This window comes from Schistocerca americana, chromosome 6 (genome assembly GCF_021461395.2).
Source record: "Schistocerca americana isolate TAMUIC-IGC-003095 chromosome 6, iqSchAmer2.1, whole genome shotgun sequence".
Classification (NCBI taxonomy): domain Eukaryota; kingdom Metazoa; phylum Arthropoda; class Insecta; order Orthoptera; family Acrididae; genus Schistocerca; species Schistocerca americana.
Window position 1 is genome coordinate 21,171,195 of NC_060124.1, and position 21,130 is coordinate 21,192,324.

General features: G+C 37.7%; 1 protein-coding gene across 1 annotated transcript in view; it reads right to left on the reverse strand.

Annotated features, from left to right (window-relative positions):
• The window catches only part of LOC124619698 (rab3 GTPase-activating protein non-catalytic subunit), a 170,878-nt gene that overhangs the window by 50,400 nt on the left and 99,348 nt on the right, over positions 1-21,130 (reverse strand). Inside the window, exons 17-18 of the mRNA XM_047146253.1 lie at positions 4,829-4,950; positions 3,438-3,695 (exon numbers count right to left, since the gene is read on the reverse strand). Coding sequence (XP_047002209.1) covers positions 3,438-3,695; positions 4,829-4,950 — 380 coding nt within the window. The remainder of the gene's footprint in view (positions 1-3,437; positions 3,696-4,828; positions 4,951-21,130) is intronic.

Below are 21,130 nucleotides of genomic sequence, written 5' to 3' on the forward strand. Positions count from 1 at the left end.
CATACTACACCCCCCCCCCCCCACCCCCCCACCACACACACACACAATTTTCTGCAATTACCATTAAGAGGAAAACAATATAAATTTGAAGTCATATGGAGGCTTACAAACAGCTATTCTTCCTGTACACAATTTGTGGATGGAAAAAGGGTAATTCATAATTGTACCAGAAGTACCCTCAAGATGGTTTGTGACGTAAGATGTAGAGTTATCAAAATAGCTACCTTAGACCATATTACAAATAACAACATAGTAAACATAGTATAAGAAGTAAATACCTGAACAATAACAAATTCAACTTCAGCAAATAAATTATATGAAACATGAACAACAGATGAAGGAAGGACAGCTGCTAGAAATAACAGCACACTGATTCAATGGGAAGGAAGGAAGATTAACATTTAAGACTCCTGTTGATATTCAGGTCATGACCAGTGGAGTATATATGCTCAGAGAGGATGATCATGGCAAATGGCACGTGTAGTGGCTTTCTCGAAGGAACCATCTCAGCATATGGCTGAAGTGGTTTAGGGAAACCACTTAAACCTAAACCAGAATGGCCAGAGAATGATGTGAACTGCACTACTCCTAAATGTGAGTCTGCACCACTAAACGTGAGTCTTGTGTGTTAATCACTGCATCCTCTTGCTCATCAAGTTTAGCTTCCATCCTATATGTAAGAGAGAATTACCACAACAGCATCAGAAGAAAAGACAGGTCAAATTATTGGCTTTGCAGTTAAATAAAATATTCTCTCAATGATAACTTTAATTACAAAGAATCCTTTTGTGTCACTGACGTGGACAAATAATAATAATAATAATAATAATAATAATAAAGGCTACTGATGAAAATCTAGTTTGTTGTTAACATTTAGTTCAACAACTTTACATTTCCAGCTATTAAAGGGCCAAGCAAAACTGTCATTAACTGAGTGATGTGTGGCGAGGTATTGTGGCTTCATACTTATTTAGTGCAGGCTTCCTACTGAGAACTCAACACACCCACAATTTTCCCCACTTTGTATCAACACTGAATTCTCATATGCCAGAATGACCTGTTACATAGTTTTAATGAAAACTTCGCTCATTACTGAAGTCAAAAACTACAATATTTAATATTCTTTTTGTCAGTCGGCCTCAGAGGATCTACATCACCGTACGATGAATGACAGGAGGTACACTGTACCACTACTAGTAATTTTCCTTCCTATTTCACTTGCAAACAGCTGAGGCAAAACTACTGTCCATATGACTCTGCACGATCCCTAATTCCTCTGCTCTTATGTTTGTGGTCCTTACATGAAACATTTGATAGTGACAGTAGGATCGTTCTGCAGTCAGCTTCAAATGCTGGTTCTCTAAATTTTATCGTTAGCATTCCTCAAAAAGAACCTCCCTTTCCCACCAAGGATCCCAATTTAAGTTTCAGAAGCATGTGTTGATTAAACCTACTGAAAAAAAAATCTAGCAGTCAGTCTGAGAATTGTTTTGATGTGTTCCTTTAATCTGACCTGGTGGTAATTCTAAACACTCAAGCAGTACTCAAGAATGGGTCACACTAGTTTTCTATGTGAGGTTGCCTTTACAGATGAACCACACTTTCCTAAAATTCTCCCAACAAACTAAAGTTGACCATTTGTCATTCTCACTGCAATCCTTAAATGTTCATCCCATTTCACATCGCTTTGCAACATTATCCCTTGATATTTAACCAACCTCACTGTGTTAAGCAGCACACTACTAATGTTGTATTCAAACATTACAGGATTGTTTTTCCTACTCATTTGCATTAGCTTACATTTTTCTACATTTAGAACTAACTGCCATTCCTCATACCAATGATGACATCTTCCCATGCACCACAACATTGTCAGCGAACAGCTACAGATTGCTGTTCACCCTGTCCATCAAATCATTTATCTATATGGAGATAATAGCAGCCCTATCACATTTCCCTGGGGCACTGCTGATGACAGGCGAGGGCAACATACTTCCTTAAGAAGTCTTCACACCATTCTCTTATCTAGGAAGATATTCCGTAACCTCATACCTTTATTAACAGCCTGTACCATAGCACTGTGTCAAACACCTTTCGGAAATCTAGAAATATGGAATATGCTTGTTGCCCTTCATACAGAGTTTGTAAGATATTGTAAGAAAAGGGAAAGCTAAGTTTCACACGAGTGATACTTTCTAGAACCATGTAGATTCAAGAACATAAGCTTTTTCATCTCAAGGAAACTTATTCAGGGTCTATAATATGTAGACAAGGAAAAAAATTTCCAGATTTCCCAGTTAAAAATACACTTTTTCACAGGTGAAAAATACCCATTAAAAAAAAAGTGTTTTTGGAAAGATCTTTGATGCACAGTAACATGTACACTGCATATTTTCGTGTGATGAAAGTATAAAGACGAATTCCACCAAACACAGCATGTTAGTTTCCAAAACACTGAAATCAATGTTGTGGTGTGCTTTTATCAGCCAATCACAGCTCACGTCACTTTACCTTGCCAGCAAAATGACAGCAGGTACTCAGAGCAGAGGACACGTGATGTAGTCCGCCAATAGCAACATCACTGTTAGATAGTGCAAACACACAAATACAAAAAGATCATGGTTTAAATTAATATACATATACCGTAGTTACAAAAAAGCTAAGCTTTCACATATTACACTGGTCTTTTTTTTTTTTTACACATGTTACCCTTTAAGATATATCAAACACAAATGTGCCATTAAAATTTTAAATGATGACATAAATGTCTAGTCTTCTGGATCCAAATTTTTTTAATTGGCTGATCCTCTGAATGAGAGTCAAACACACTGTGATTTAAGAAAGTCGCTACACATTGTCACACATAACGTAATTCATGTTCAGTAAAAGTAAATTTACTTTGAAAGTGTTGCTTCTCAACCACCATTTGCAATATTTTCCTGTGACCTGTTAGAAACAGGTTCATTTGAGCAGTTGCCAGAGAGCACCAGATCACAGGTGTTACTGCTCATGTATATGTACAATGACGTAGAAAGCCTGTGCTTGGTGTTTACTCTGCTCCTACACTTTTCGTTGCATTTCTGTTTTGAATTTCATGTGTAGTGGGGCATCACATGACCATGCATTTTCTATTGTCACACCAGATTGGTCAACGAGTGACTGCATAGCAGCCTTCGGGAAGCATAGTTATTTTACGTAGGACCAGAATTTTACCGGGTTCTCTGGTAGATTATTTGCTAAGGTATGGTCGCAGTAGCTTTGTATGCTTTGCACATTAATCTTTTTGTTCTCTCTGGAAAAGAAAGTTCATTTATTATTGCATGTCAAGATGTTTCTTTTACTCTTTGTTTCCCTTTACATAGTGAAACTTAATTGGCTCTGCTACATGACTCAAAAGATTAGTTAGAACAATAATGCGTTTACGCTAGCAGACTCACCGAGTACCCTTAGCTGCCTCTCATCCGCGGCTGCAGCTTCCATCCCTGGATCAGCTTCTACTTTATCTCCTTCTGTGATTTGATGAGAGATGAGTCGCTCCTTTCGTGAAGGCATATCCTCATCACTTAGAGGTGCTTGGGCTGCTGCACCTTGCTGTAATTCCAGTGCGTCAAATTCTGCATCCCTCAAATCTACTAGCGATGCTGCTTCCAGACCTGCTGAGCTTAGCCAGCGGGCGACTAGTTCTGAGATAGAGCCTAAGGAATGAATGTCGTAACGAGAACTGAGTTCCAACTCAACACACACATTTTGAAAACTGCTCTTCTCCTGACACAAAATACTTGAAGCAACATAAAATTACCCAAAATCACACTTTTATTTAGATTTTATCAGATTATTTCCTACATCACATAAGTTCTGATGAAAAGTATGCTCTTTAGTTTATAAGTAAAAGAAAGATATGCTGGTACTTCATTCTGGTACAGTAAACAGTCTACTTCCTGTATAAATATTACCCCTCAATCTCTGTATAATTTCCAACATATGACCTCATTACAACCGTTTATAACTATGTACATGCCCTTTGCTATTACACTGATACGACTTTCACATAAATGTACTTTAAATAAGTGCATGCTTTAATATAGTAATAACAAATTTTTCTCAAGTTATGAATCAGTCATATTGAGGCAATTGCCTACATATGAGTATTTCACTAAAGCAGTGCATCTTCTGCATCAATCACTTTTTAACTGCCCAATAAATCTGGCTCAATATATTTCATGGGCATTAAAAAAGTTTTTATGTAGGCACCATAGTTTGAAAGCATGCTACTGAAACACTGCATGTAGAAAGGTAACTAGTAAAGAGTTTTGGGCTGGCTTAATCAAATAATTATAATACATCCACAGTTAGTGTAATTTAAATTATTAAGTAAGATAAAAAATAATATTTTTTAATTTTTTATTGAGCAACTGAAATGCAACATAGAAGCATCTACTCACAGCAACACAACACGTGGGTCCCCTTGTCCTGATTTATGAGTAACCAGTCATTTCTGTTTAACCTTACCCAACACAACCCTTTTTCCTCCCCGAGGAAGGAACTTATAGTTCTAAAAGCTAGGATGCTATTGTGTAATTTTACTGTTATATGACAAAACTGAATATTTCATCTCCTGGAGTTAATGCATTACTGGCCAGTAATTCTTTCTCATAATTTAATAGTTTTCTCAAATTAATTTTCCTTTTTTAAGCTAAGAGTTACAATTAATCTCCTACATAAATCAACTAATTAGGAATTGAACACCGTACAGTAGATTTTTCAGAGAAAATTCAGGACTAAAGCTAAAATCAAAGAGCCCTTCACAGAGAAGAACAATCACACTCACCTTTTCCTTTTTCCAGAACATAATTAAGTGAAATTATGGGTTTGGTAAAGGGTAAGACTAGAAGACCCTTTCCAGGATTTCTCATAGCAGCTGCCAGTCCTTCATTAACTAGAGGTTTTTGCCTGAAAAAATAGCAACCCTTATAAAAACTACAACACTTAGAATTAACAAATGTCCACAAAGGCCATGCACATAACAAAGTTTGTGGTCACTGTAACACGGAAAGAACAGTCTGAATGAATACTAACTCTAAGGATAAATAGGGTGCAATTTCAGCATGTGATGGTTGGCCTCCAGGAAATATCTCTGATATTGCGACATCTTATCTATGAGCCATACGACTTTGTACATATTGTCGTCTCAAAGCTGGACCAATGTAATGGGTGCAGATCTGCCCATGTTGATGAGCCAAACACCATCAGTTATGGGCTGGACTGGTGGAATGTACATAATAACACTGGTTTCTATTGTCCAGTAACCACAAAACCTCAGATTTTAGAGAGTATGTGTGTGTCAGAATTGACATGCTGATTGGCAAACTACTACAGCACTTTTTCATGATTTCTGCTTCAATCTTTCTTTAGTATAGCAACATGTGTGTTAGATACTACCATTGTGTATGTTTTGAGGCCAATACCAAACAAACATCTAGTGTGATGGTTGGGTCACTATCTACATCTTCATCTACATACAAACTCCACAATTCACTGTACAGTGCATGGCAAAGGGTACCCTGTACCACTATTAGTCATTTCTTTTCCTGTTCAACTTGCAAATAAAGTCAGGAAGCTGTCTATATGCCTCCATATGAGTCCTAATTTCTCATATCTTTGTGGTCCTTATGTGCAATGTATATTGGAGGCAGTAAAATCATTCAGCAGTCAGCTTCAAATGCCGGTTCTCTAAATTTTCTCAATGGTGTTCTTTGAGAAGAACATTGCCTTCCCTCCCAGAATTCCCATTTGAGTACCCGGAGCATTTCCGTTACATGTTGTTCAAACCTACCAGTAACATATCTAGTAATCTAGCAGTCTGCCTCTGAATTGCTTCATCTTATTTTAATCCGATCTGGTATGGATCCCAAACACTTGATACGTAATCAAGAATGGGCCATACTAGCATTCTATATGTGGTCTCCTCTACAGATGAGCCATACTTTCCTAAAATTCTCGAATAAGCCGAAATCAACAATTCGCTTCCCCTACCACAATCCTCACCTGTTCATTATTTTCATACAGCTGTGCAGCATTATGCTCAGGTACTTATATGACATGACTGTGTCAAGCAGGACACTACTAGTGCTGTATCTGAACATTATGCATTTGTTTTTCCTTCTCATCTGTATTAACTTACATTTAGAGCTAGCTCCCATTCATCACACCAATTAAAAATTTTGTGTAAGTGATCTTGTAACCTCACATAATCACTCAACTTCGACATCTTACCGCAGCATCATCAGCAAACAGCAGCAGGTTGCTGCCCACCTGCCTGCCAAATCATTTATGTATATAGAGGATAAAAGCGGTCTTATCACAGTTTCCGGGCATCTCCTGATGATACCCTTGTATCTGGCTAACACACACTGTTGAGGACAACATACTGGGTTCTCCAACTTAAAAAGTCTTTCGGCCACTCACATATCTGTGAACCCATTCCAATGCTCGTACCTTAGTTAAAAACCTGCAATGGGGTACTGCGTCAAATGTCTCCCTGAAATCTAGAAATAAGGAATCTGCCTGTTACCCTTCATCCATAATTCACAGTATATCATGCGAGAATAGAGCAAGCTGAGTACCACACAAGCAATGATTTCTAAAACCGTACTGATTCTGTCTCAAGAAAGTTTATTATATTAGAATTAAGAATATGTTTATGGATTCTACAGCTAACAGAAGTTAGGGATAGTGGTCTGCAATTTTGTGAGTCTGTTCTTTTGGTCTTCTATTATACATGAGTCAACTGTGCTTTTTTTCAGTTGCTTGGGACTTTGCTCAGGTTGAGAGATTCACAATAAATGCAAGGTAGATAAGGGGCCAATGCCATAGAGTACACTTTAAAAAACCTAATTGGGAATCCATGCGGACCAGGTGACTTGTTTGTTTTCAACTCTTGCTGTTGTCTCCCTACGCAGGTATGCTTATTACTATGTCATCCATACAGGAGTCTGTTTGATGGTTAAACAACAGTATGTTTGTACTATTCTCCTGTGTGAATGATTGCTTTTATGATAAATTTAAAACTTTGGCTTTCGTTTTGCCATCTTCAACTTCCACAACACACTGGTAAACAAGTGACTGGATGGAAGCCTAAGACCCACTTAGCGATATTGCATAGGACCAGAATCTTCTCGGTTTCTCTGCCAGACCTTTTGCTAAGGTATAACAGTGGTAGTAGTTGTATGCTTCACACACAGGTCTCTTCCGAAGACGCATGAATCTCTACTAACCATTGCCTATCATCATTTAGGTGTTCCCTTTGGAATTGAGAGTGCAACAGCCTCTGCTTCCTCAGCATTTTTGAATTTTGTAAAATCGTGGTGAATCCTTTCCATCGTTAATCCACTTACTAAGCACAAATTTTCCGGACAATGATTAACAATCTGTCTAAACCTTGCCCATAACTCCTTTACGTCCATCTTACTGAAACTAAGTGATGTCAGTTAACCATGTAAATTAGATGCTAACAACTGCTTATCTGCTCTTTCTAAAAAAACACCCTCCTACCCTTCTTAGTTTATTTATTAACTTTTGTAACAATAATTGCTACAATAACCTCAAGATTGCTAATCCCCATTTCTGTACTGACATTGTAGACAAGGTCTGCTTTATGTGTAGCTACAAGGTTTAAGATATTTCCACTGTGTGCGGGCTGATTGACTAGCTGCTAAAGACAGTTTCCAGAAAACGTGTTCAAAGGTACTTTGCATGATTGTATCTGTACCATACGCAATGAATCCATAGACATTCCAGCCTATATTGGGTGGGTTAGAGTTGCCTCCAACTAGTATTGCATGATGGACTCACTTCCAACTAGTATTGCATGATCTAGGTACTTACGCGATACCGACCATAGACTCTCTTTGAATGACTCAAATTGTTGCAGTGGACTTGGGTGGCTGTAAAAAATCCAACAATTAACTTGGTTTCACCTACACCTGCTATACACAACCAGATAACTTCACTGTTTCACTCAACTTCGACCTCAGCAGGGACAAGGATTTTGCCAGCTGCAGTAAACACACCCCCTCCTATGGCTTCTAATCTGTCTTTCCAATATACGTTCCATTACCCACTAAATATCTCAGAGCTTCCCACTTCAGGTTTCAGTCAGCTCTTGGTCCTAAGAGTAATATGAGTGTGAGAAATTTCTTGGAGGGCAGTCAATTCGGGAACTTTGTTATGAATACTTTAACAATTTACTGATAAAATTTTGACATTCAAAGTGGTTTTACTCTGAACACGGTCTGACTTACCTTGCTGTGTATGTCTGACTTACCTTGCAGCATATTGACTGCTGAATGCTCACCAGAGAACCACAAGTTACCGCATAGCTTAAGAAACCCTCATGTGTACTCCACAGGTACTCTGCTATCAAAGAAGCTGCTTCCGTTGTGCAGTGCACCCCTGATCTATTGATAGGTGTCCTACAAACACTAACTGATAACGCTGATCTAGAAATCATAGTCAAGACTGTCACAGAGTCAACAAGGCCTTTGGTTGAGACCCTCCACATGACGCCAAAGCAAAAGGACCACGATCAGCTTAGGGAACAATGCCGCAAAGGGACCATGATCAACTCGAGGAACAATGCTGCAAAATGGTTATAATGTGTGAGCTCAACTCTCATATACAGAGGAAGTCCATGTTGTGACCACTATATCAGGATGGGTATACAAACAGGGATACTGTTCCTTCTTCAGGCAACTCCACATTGCTGTACTTCAGCAGGCTATTACCTCGCTCTATGAGGCAAGGAATCTGCAAGGTTTCTTTGAAGACCAACATATACCACTGATTCCCAGACCTGAATGATTATCTGAAGTTTCACCCATTGGACATGTAAGGCACTTGGTTGGTCAGTTCATCAGAGGCTTATAGCAACTACTCTTGACACTTTGTGGACCCGCAAACAAACTGCATGACAGGAGCACATTTAGGCCCTCTCTGATTCATAGAAACTTCAGAGATTCTGATTGCAGTACATGGGGCTTCAGATCATTCTGAAATATTATGCTAGAGTACTATATTTTTCACAGAAATTTACTATATTAACACATATAGGTTAACAAAAGGACATTAACTGTAAACAAAGTTTGCACAGATACTTGTTAATTACAGCTGAGTGTACTACACAATAGCAAAAGGTTGTATACTCATAGAGCAATATTGTTTGGATGCATTTTCCACACATATACCTTTAAAGTATTCAATGCGTAAATTAGCTGGAAAAAGAGAGAGACAGAGAGAGAGGGTGGGGGGCAAAGAAAACGAGACAGTTTATAGTAAGATAACATAGTTTTTCTCAACATCAATGCCTGAACTGTGTCAAAATATCTTAGGGGTTCAATATCAGACTGAGTTGTCTGCTGTCTGCTTATATGACTGAATGATAAGGCACACTCACTAGGGCACAATACTCGTGAGGAGCATGGTTCAAATCCCCATTTGGCGAAGTTTTTCTGTTGATCTTTCCCTACAGTCAGTCAGCAGCTGCGTGACAAGACAGAGCAGCAACAGGGAAGCAACCGATTTTGTGACATTTTACAAGTTCCCAACAAGGAGCAAATTATATAATTTCATATGTGCGCTCTGGTAGTTTAAGTTTTTGAATTTCTGTGGGTTAATTTAAAATAATAGACACAGTTTTCATGCTTTTGTTTGTGTCAGAAAGTAACAAATTTTGTGACATTTTACAAGTTCCTAACCACGAGCGAATTACTCAATCATCACCTGTGTGCATTGGTAGTGTAGCTTTTGAATCTCTGTGTGTTAATCTACTTTACTAGGTACAGTTCTTGCATTTTCCTTAGTGTCAACAGTAGAGATTCTTAGCATGTGTTGATGGTCATTTGTTAGTGTAGCGTAGTATTCCACCATTTTTAGTACGGATAGGGACTGCAATTGCTGTGAGTTGAGTTGGTGACACTCTAGATACTATCTGTGGCTGATACTGTCCCTCAGCCAAATGCAGTCACTTGTCCTGTTTCAAAGAAAACCATGCAGTCTGCAAGATCTGGGCAGTCACAGAGGGTGGGATTACCCGTAGCTCCAATGTTAGGCATGTTATGAAGTCCCTTAATGACATGGTTGCCAGAAGGGGAAGAAAGCCAATGGCCACTCCGTGCGCATACCATGTGGAGCCATTCCAGATGTGGAATGGGTCCTGCCAGATGTCACGAGGAGCATAGAGCACAGGTTGCAGCCAACTACCAGTGGTGGCTAATGTAAAGTACCGATGATGTGTGTTGCTTTTGACCGTAAGAGATTCTCTCTGGTTTCAAGTGAGTATCAGAAATGGTGAGGGCTGCCAGTCTTGCTTCTGCAATAAAAGCAGAGCTCACCATTTGCAGCACAGTCGACAGGACTGATTGCAGACATCTGGTACAAAGCTGAGTGGAGGGTCTGAATCACAGGCTCAGACAGTTCTGCGACGGTATAGGCTGAGGATTTCTCAACTTGTGCTGTAAGGTGGTTGGGTATCAGGTTCCCTAAATAGGTGAGGAGTTCATTAAACTCAGGAGATGGTTACATGGATAGCTGGGAACTGTGTTTTTTGGACTGGACTGTTTTTTAGGTTAGAGGACCTTGGGGAAACACAGAAATGGCCTCAGTCTGAAAGGATTTAAGTCGAACACAGGAAGAATGTAGATCTCGGAACCATTGGTATAACAGTTGTAAACTGTCATAGATGTGTTGGGAAAGTATCAGAGCTCCAAGCACTAACAGAAAGCACTGATGCCCAAATTGTTATGGGCACTGAAAGCTGGAGAGAAGTTCAGCTGAAATTTTTGAGAAGGACCTAATAGTGTTCAGAAAGGATAGGATAAATACAGTTGGTGTTGCTGTGTTTGTTGCTGTTAGAAGTAGTTTAGCTTGTAGCGAAATTGATGTAGATAATTCCTGTGGGTTAGTGTGGGTAGAGGTCATTCTTGGCAACCAGAATAAAATAATAATTTGATCCTTGTACTGACATCCCAACTCATATGATGCAATTGCTGACAGATTCAAAGAAAACTTGAGTCTAATTTCAAGCATGTACCTGTTTATACAATAACAGTTGGTGGTGACTTCAACTGACTCTCGATATGCTGATGAAAATTTATGTTTAAGTCCAGAGGTACGCATAAAACATGACCCCAAATTGTGCTAAATACATGCTCTGAAAATTATTTCGAACAATTACTTCATGAGCTCACCTGAATAGTAAATGGCTGTGAAAACACACTTGACCTCTTGGCAACAAATAATCCTGAGCTGATCAAAACAGATACAAGCATTAGTGGACACAGCATGGTCACAGCAAGACAGAATACCACAGCTTCCAACTCCACAAAAAGTAAACAAAAAATACATATGTTCATAAAAAGCAGATAAAAATTTACTTGATGCCTCCCTGAGAGACAATCTCCACTCCTTTGAAACTAACAATGTAAGTGTAAACCAGATGCAGCTTCGGTTCAAAGAAATAGGATCGACAGCAGTTGAGGGATTTATACCAAATAAATTAAGAAACAACAGAGCTGACCCCCCAAGGTATACAAAACAGGTCAGAACACTATTGTAGAAACAACGAAAAAAGCTTTGCAAATTTAAATGAATGCAAAACCCCAAGTAGCTTGAAATTTAGTGCAGACTTCAATGTGAGATGCTTATAACAGTTTCCACAACAAAACTTTGTCTTGAAACATGGCAGAAATCTTCAAGAGATTTTGGACATATGTATAGTATAATAGAGGCAAGATACAATCAATGCGTTCTCTGCAAGATAGCAATGGAAATATTATCAATGACAGTGCTGCTAAAGCAGAATTACTAAACACAGGCTTCCCAAATTCCTTACTCGTGTTGGCAGTTGTTTTTGACTCAAATTCTGGAATATTTTCTTCATCTTCTTTGATGAAGAAAATATTCCAGAATTTGAATCAAAAACAGCTGCCAACACAAGTAACTTGTAAGTAGGTAGCCTCGAAGTACTGAAGCAACTTAAATCATTTAACGAAAGCAAGTCTTCCAGTCCATATTGTACATCAATTAGATTCCTTTCAGAGTATGCTGATGCAATAGCTCCATACTTAAAATTGTATACAACCGCTCACTTGAAGAAAGATCCATACCCAAAAACTGGAAAATACAGAGGTCACACCAATATTCAAGAAAGGCATTAGGAGTAATCCACTAAATTACAGGCCGATATCATTAATGTCTATATTCAGCAGTGTTTTGGAACATACATTGTGTTTGAACAATATGAATTACCTTGAAGATAATGAGCTACTCACACGTAATCAACACAGATTTAGAAAACATTGTTCTTGTGAAACAAAACTAGGTCTTGACTCACAGAAGTGCTGAGTGCTATCAACAAAGGATTTTAAATTGATTCCATATTTCTAGATTTCCAGAAGGCTTTTGATACCTTACCTCACATGCAGCTTGTAATCAAAATGTGTGCTTATGGAATAATGTACCCAGTTATGTGACTGGATTCGTGATTTCCTGTCAGAGAGGTCACATTTGTAGTAATTGATGGAAAGACATAGAGTGGAACAGAAATGGTTTGCTGTGTTCCCCAAGGTAGTGTTATAGGCCCTCTGTTGTTCCTTATCTATGTATAAATGAATTAGGAGACAATCTGAGCAGCTGTCTTATTTTGTCTCCACATGATGCTGTCATTTATCGTCTAGTATAGTAATCAGAAGAACAAAATCAATTGAAAATGATTTAGGTAAGATACTTGAATGATGCAAAAATTGGTAATTGACACTAAATAATGAAAAGTGTGACATCATCCACATGAGTGGTAAAAGTAATCTGTTAAACTACAGTACATGATAAATCAATCAAATCTAAATTCTGTAAAGTCAACTAAATACCTAGGAATTACAATTACAAACGTCTTGAACTGGAAATGACACATAGAAAATATTGTGGTTGGTTGGTTGATTTGGGGGAGGGGACCAAACACCGCGGCCATCGGTCCCATTGGGTTACGGAAGAATGGGGAAGGAAGTCAGCCGTGCCCTTTCAGAGGAACCATCCTGGCATTTGCCTGAAGTGATTTAGGGAAATCACATAAAACCTAAATCAGGATGGCCAGATGCGAGTCTGAACTGTCGTTCTCCTGAATGCGAGGCAGTGTGCTAAAAATTTTGTGGTCAGGGCGAACCACGGACTGCATTTTATTGTCAGAACACTTAGATGCATCAGATCTACTAAAGAGACTACATACACTATGCTTGTCCGTCCTCTTTTTGAGTACTGCTGTATGGAATCCTTACCATACAGGATTAACAGAGTACATTGAGAAAATTCAAAGAAAGGCAGCATGTTTTGTGTTATCGAGAAGTAGCGGAGTGTGTGTCATAGACATGATACAGGATTTGGGATGGACGTCATTGAAACACACAAAATTTCAATCACTGACTTTCTCTTCTGCATGCGAAAATATTTTGTTGATGCCAACCTTCGTATGGCAACAATCATCAACATAAAATAAGTGAAATCAGAGTTTGCGCAAAAAGATATAGGTGGTCCCCCCCCCCTCCCCTGCACGCTGTTCGAAAGTGGAATAACAGAGAATTATTGTGAAAGTGGTTCGATGAAGCCTTTGCCAGGCACCTAAGTGTGATCTGCTGGGTAGCGATGTAGATGTAGAAATTACTTCAGGGAAACGTCAAGCTGTCTCAGTTGAGGAATCCACCTGTTATTCCTTCCTGCACTGTCCAACATCTGAGATAATTCTCAACCCATAATGATCTCAACATTGACAAGATTTTAATCCCTAAGCTGCTGTGTGCTTCACACTGGTTAGCACAGCATGGATATAGATGTAGAAGAGTTCTTTCTGCACCAATGTGGGTAACATTTGAGCTGCTAAATGGATCCAATGCTTTCACCCAAGTAACTGTTTGGTATTGTGACAAATGTTATTGACTTCTGACAAAACTAGGAATCAATGATGTTCAATTATATGGGAAAGATTGTGCCCCACAACCATGATGTAATCCTAGACAGAAAGAATGCAAGCATTGGTCATAATGTCATCTGTCTTTTTTATTGTATTGTACCTCTAGATTTCAACTGATATGCAGCTATCATCAGTGCATTTTAAGTAGTCATGTAGATTGAACATAGTTATAATGACGCACTTTCCAATCTAACTCAGACATATACAAACATTAGTCCTTTCCTGTGCATGCCTGAGTTACAAAGGAATGTGTATCATTACAATTGAGGCATTCTCTGGAACAACAATTTAATTGCAATATATGGAAATCGAGATACAGAGCATCAAATATTTGATGTCATGTTTCCATTCATTTCACTCCCTCATATATGGATGAAATTTCAATCAAATAGAAATGATGTACTGTTGTTTCAGAATAAATGATGCGATAATGTACTTCATACAACTTACATATTGATCTGAACTGATAATACAGTACCACACTCAAGCTGTTCTTCCATAGATCACTGTCTAACACGAACAAGAGGACATTTTCCATATTTGACTATTAAACAGTCGTTAAATCTGAAAGTAGTGTAATCAGACCTTAAAGAACATAATATACTTTTATTTGACAAACATAATTAGCTTTCAAAGCAACAGTAGACTGTAAAAGTGTTCCTGAAAGCATTATATATAGCAACAAACATAAAATATAATAATCCTCCTTAAAACCCTAGTATTAACATAACCATCCACAAAGTGAAAGACATGCATATATTCAATGCATACATATATAGAACACAACACCTTCTTCAACAATGATCTGCAACAGTCTATCCATGGTTACTGGTGATCATTTGTTTGTTTTGCATCCTGAGCAATCATTGTCTGTTGCAGATGCATTACCTATTGACAATATTCTTCAGAATTTCTGCATTGTTGTCTCAAAGGAACTTGAGAAGTGTTAAGATATCTTTCTTCTTTGCATCCGTTATACCAGGACGATACATCTTTACCACTGCTATGTCCATCTTCCATATTGGCAATGTACATCCTTGTTTCTTTATTTGGTAAGGACCGAATGTTCCTGCATATGTGGATGAGACAGAAAATGCATTTCCACTGTAAAACAAAATGACATATTTCTGAATTCCAAATAGTGTCTTTTTTGTGCCATTTCATGGTGACAAAGCTGATTCCCAGTCCTCAGTAATGTCCACTCCTTTCACCACCTCTATGGGTACTGGACGTTTTCTGTGCCTCTGAAACATATTGGCACATATTCTCAATGTTTTCAATATTCCTTAGCATTTTTCCATACAGGCCGAAGTTAATGGTCGCATTGACTGTCTGAGTGTCTCCAAACTGGAAATACGTGTTGTTTGCTTATATTGTTTGATTCTGAAAGCCAAGTACAACATTGTACCACCATCATATTTTTATTCTACCCTCCACACGAATCCAATAGAACTACAGTCTTACTATGGTTTGGCTCCTGGAGTTTCCTACTTATGAAGTCATATAAAAAGGAACAAACAGAACTTGAATCTTTTCTAGCTGAACCTTCAGGAAACCAATAAAATGTACTTGATTGGTCATTGTAACAGTGAACATTAATTACACAGAGTCACAGTAGCCTCTTATATAATTGTGCAGTAATGCTCAGTTTAGGCAGAAGGAGGTTCTGTGCGTAATCAAATTCGAACACTAAGTCAAGTTTGCCTGACCTCAAATACTTGTCCCTGAGTTTATTGTACTCAACAACCTTTAGTATGTGTTCTTCATATTTATCTTTATGAAGATCATTTGGATTGACAATATAACTTCACACTCCTGGTAGAAATCACATATATCAGTTCTTGGTTTTCGAAATGAATACAAACTATTTTCCCTAAAGAACTGATGATAAGTTGTATGCTTCATCCGGAGTACCATATTCGTTTCATGGTGAAAATGATCTCTGAATGATGTGAATAATTTTGAAACATTGAGGTCAGGATTGTCAAAATATTTCCTTTCGGACTTGCCTTAACAATAATGCGATGGTTTGGAAGGAAACTGGTCTCAGTGAGAGTGAATCATGTCCCAAACTTCTGTACCAATTTTATGCGGCCTGTTGCTGTGTTTCTCACTTTTGCCTTCTACTGTAAGAGCAACAGCACTGAATGCCTTTAGAACTGTTTTCAAACTTGCAAGATACTTTGGAATAGGGATTCACAGACTACTGTCTCGTTATTGTTGCATCTTAGATTATAGTTCTTGTCACCTAAGGCCCAAATTCGTTCATGGATCTGTCCCTGATCTGCTGGGCATACTTTTACATAGCATTCCTTTGGGTAACATATCTTAGTGACTGCAAATTTCTTAGAGCAGACCATTTTCAGTGAAATATAGCGCTGCCCTGAATTCTCTTCTTCTTTGCGACCTCTTTCTTCCACTTTCTTTTCTGAATTTTATGTTTCCTTCCAATTAGGTGGTTCTCATAATCACACTCTGTTCTGCATATACTATCACAATCACTTGCCATACTTTGTTTACAGTCACTATTTACTTCCTATGTGATGTTGGCAAACACAAATTCCATGACACAGATATCCCACCTCTGACAAATACGTCTCAGCACAGTGCACACGCAACACTGGTACGAGCAGTGAGGAAGTTGTCTACTTGCTGCAGCGGTTGGTGGAACGACTTGGAGTGGCATGGCCATCAAATGTTTCTAAAGAGTGCTGTGTCTGTTAGAGAGTAATAATAATTTATGAGCACAAAGACTGGTTTGTACAGATGCAGTTACTGCAGGAACAGAAAATTTGACTTAATGGACATTAAGTTGTTTTTCCAGGGAACGCCTCAATTATGTTCAGTCTACATGGATACTTATAACATACTGATGATAGATGCACATTCAGCTGAAATCTGGATTGTCACTGCAATAAAAAAAGACAAGAGATTATGATAGATGCAAATGTTCTTTCTACCATGAACTATCAATAAATTTACATGGCCAAACTTTCACGATAGTTAATATACCTCTTACATGAAATGGATTCATTAAGGATTTGTAAATGACCTGGTACAAGCAAACAAATCTGATGTTTATTCAGATGAATGATAAATTATTTATTATTCCTGGTTAAGAGGCAAATAATAATAATAATAATAATAATAATAATAATAACACACACATTGAAATAAACAATCCACCAAACATAACAGACATGGAACACTTCTGGAGCAACATATGGTCAAACCCGGTACAACATAACAGGCATGCACGGTGGATACAAGCAGAAACAGACACATACAAGATGATACCACAAATGCCTGAAGTGACAATTTTGCAACACGAAGTCACCCAAGCAATTAATTCTACTCACAATTGGAAAGCCCCTGGAAATGATAAAATAGCAAATTTCTGGTTAAAGAAGTTCACCTCAACACATTCACATCTAACTAAATTATTTAACAGTTACATTGCAGACCCATACACATTCCCTGATACACTTACACATGGAATAACTTATCTGAAACCTAAAGATCAAGCAGACACAGCGAACCCAGCTAAATATCGCCCCATAACATACCTACCAACAATATACAAAATATTAACTTCAGTCATTAAACAGAAACTAGTGACACATACAACACAGAACAAAATTATAAATGAAGAACAAAAAGGCTGTTGCAAAGGAGCACGAGGATGTAAAGAGCAACTGATAATAGATGCAGAGGTGACATATCAAGCTAAAACTAAACAAAGGTCGGTACACTACGCATACATCGATTACCAAAAAGCTTTTGATAGTGTACCCCACTCATGGTTACTACAAGTATTGGAAATATATAAAGTAGATCCTAAATTGATACAGTTCCTAAACATAGTAATGAAAAACTGGAAAACCACACTTAATATCCAAACAAATTCAAATAATATCACATCACAGCCAATACAGATTAAGCGTGGAATATACCAAGGAGATTCATTAAGTCCTTTCTGGTTCTGCCTTGCTCTGAACCCACTATCCAACATGCTAAATAATACAAATTATGGTTACAATATTACTGGAACATACCCACACAAAATCACACATTTGCTATACATGGATGATCTAAAACTACTGGCAGCAACAAATCAACAACTCAACCAATTACTAAAGATAACAGAAGTATTTAGCAATGATATAAATATGGCTTTTGGAACAGACAAATGTAAGAAAAATAGCATAGTCAAGGGAAAACACACTAAACAAGAAGATTACATATTGGATAACCACAGCGACTGCATCGAAGCGATGGAAAAAACAGATGCCTATAAATATCTAGGATACAGACAAAAAATAGGAATAGATGATAGAAATATTAAGGAAGAGCTAAAAGAAAAATATAGACAAAGACTAACAAAAATACTGAAAACAGAATTGACAGCAAGAAACAAGACAAAAGCTATAAATACCTATGCTATACCAATATTGACCTGCTCATTTGGAGTAGTGAAATGGAGTAACACAGACCTAGAAGCACTCAATACACTTACACGATCACAATGCCACAAATATAGAATACATCACATACATTCAGCAACAGAAAGATTCACATTAAGCAGAAAGGAAGGAGGAAGGGGATTTATCGACATAAAAAACCTACATTATGGACAGGTAGACAATTTAAGAAAATTCTTTCTAGAACGAGCAGAAACTAGCAAAATACACAAAGCAATCACCCATATAAATACATCGGCTACACCACTACAATTTCATAACCACCTCTACAACCCTTTAGATCACATAACATCAACAGATACAAAGAAAGTAAATTGGAAAAAGAAAACACTACATGGCAAGCACCCGTATCATCTAACACAGCCACACATCGATCAAGATGCATCCAACACATGGCTAAGAAGAGGCAATATATACAGTGAGACAGAAGGATTCATGATTGCAATATAGGATCAAACAATAAACACCAGATATTACAGCAAGCATATTATTAAAGATCCCAATACCACAACAGGTAAATGCAGACTTTGCAAACAACAAATAGAAACAGTAGATCACATCACAAGCGGATGTACAATACTAGCAAATACAGAATACCCCAGAAGACATGACAACGTCGCAAAAATAATACATCAACAGCTTGCCTTACAACATAAACTTTTAAAACAACACGTTCCTACATACAAGTATACACCACAAAATGTACTGGAGAATGATGAATACAAATTATACTGGAACAGAACCATTATAACAGATAAAACAACGCCACATAACAAACCTGACATCATACTCACCAATAAAAAGAAGAAATCAACACAACTAATTGAAATATCCATACCCAATACAGCAAATATACAGAAGAAAACAGGAGAAAAAATTGAAAAATACATCCAACTGGCTGAGGAAGTCAAGGACATGTGGCATCAGGATAAAGTTGACATTATACCAATTATACTTTCAACTACAGGAGTCATACCACGCAATATCCACCAGTACATCAATGCAATACAGCTACATCCAAACTTATATATACAACTTCAGAAATCCGTAATTATTGATACATGTTCAATTACCCGAAAGTTCCTAAACGCAATGTAACATATACCGTACAGTTAAAAGGAAGTGACGCTTGATCAAGGTCCGCGTCACTTTCATTCCGAACCAGACCTAAGGTCTGAGAAAGGAAAGATAATAATAACAATAAGTGACGCTTGATCAAGGTCCGCGTCACTCCATTTTTAACCGGACTTAACGTCTGAGAAAGTGAAGATAATAATAATAATAATAATAACAATAAATGGGGAATGGGACCATGTGATTGTGGTGCTCAATGCATGCATAAAATCATTAACTTGGCCCATAATTAATTCAATTTTGAAGGAAAAGTCTAGAAAAAATGCTGATAAGCTGTTGCTTATTCTTACAGTTAAAAATAAAGTCTGTGAGGGATATGATAAGGAATACAATATAATAATTGTTGTTGTTTCAGTCATCACACGTAAGGCTGAAATGACAACATTTCTAAATTCCTGTGATAGCTATTCTATTTCATTTCAGCAAAACTACTGCAGCCAACATTATCAATGATCTGTCTTGAATACTCATAGCTACAGTTGCACCAGTAATGCTTTTCTGCAACCATCCCTTGTACTGTAGTTTTTAAAATTTTACATTTTAACACATGCTCAATGGTTCCATTTCCTTGATTGACAAAATTCTTTATTAAGATTTGTTCCTCCTTGGCCCGTAGCAATAAATCTTCACTCCTTACTTGCTCATTCCATCTTATCTTCAAGAGCCTCCAGTACCATCACGTCCTGAGGACTTCTAATCATTTCATTACTGTGTTACCGACTGGAAATATGAGGCATGTCTGAAAAGTAGGTACTGTTTTGGTAAAAACTCATAACAACATTTTTAAAGCAAAATTTATTTTTGCAAGAAATAGCATTTCTTAAACTATTTTTTCTACATTATTCAGACATCTGTCATACAAGGAAACCACTTTTCTGTGCCCTCTTCATAGAAAGATACCACCAGTGAAGACAGCCACTGCTGAACACAGTTTTTTTTTGTGTCAATTTGTGCTTGGTGCGTCCCTTCCCAGAGGTGAAACCATCAATGCAGTATGATGCTCTGAAATACTGAGAAAACGTCAGCACGCAATTTAAAACACAAGGCGTAGAATGCTCAGTCAAGGTACTATGTTGCTTTATGAGAGCACACATCCCCATTCTGCTGGTGGCTCTAGAAACTTTATTCAGCAATTCGGTTGGGAGAAGTTTTATCACCCGCTGTACAGCCGCAATCTCGTACCTTCTGACTCACTCATTCTTGAACATCGAGCACTATTTTGGAGGAAGGCGCTTTGACAGCAATGACAATGCAAAAAACGGTGTTCAGCAGAGACTGTCTTAAGAGGTGGCATCTTTCTATGAAGAAGGCATAGAATAGTTGCTTTCTCCATATGACAAAAGTCTCAACAGTGGTGGCAGCTATGTAGAAAAATAGTTTAAGAAATGCTCTCTTCTGTAAAAATAAATTTTAGTTCATAAAAAAAATTTTAAGAGGTTTTTTTTCCAAAACTGTACTTATTTTCCAGGCACGCTTCATGTATTAGATCTAAGGGCAACAA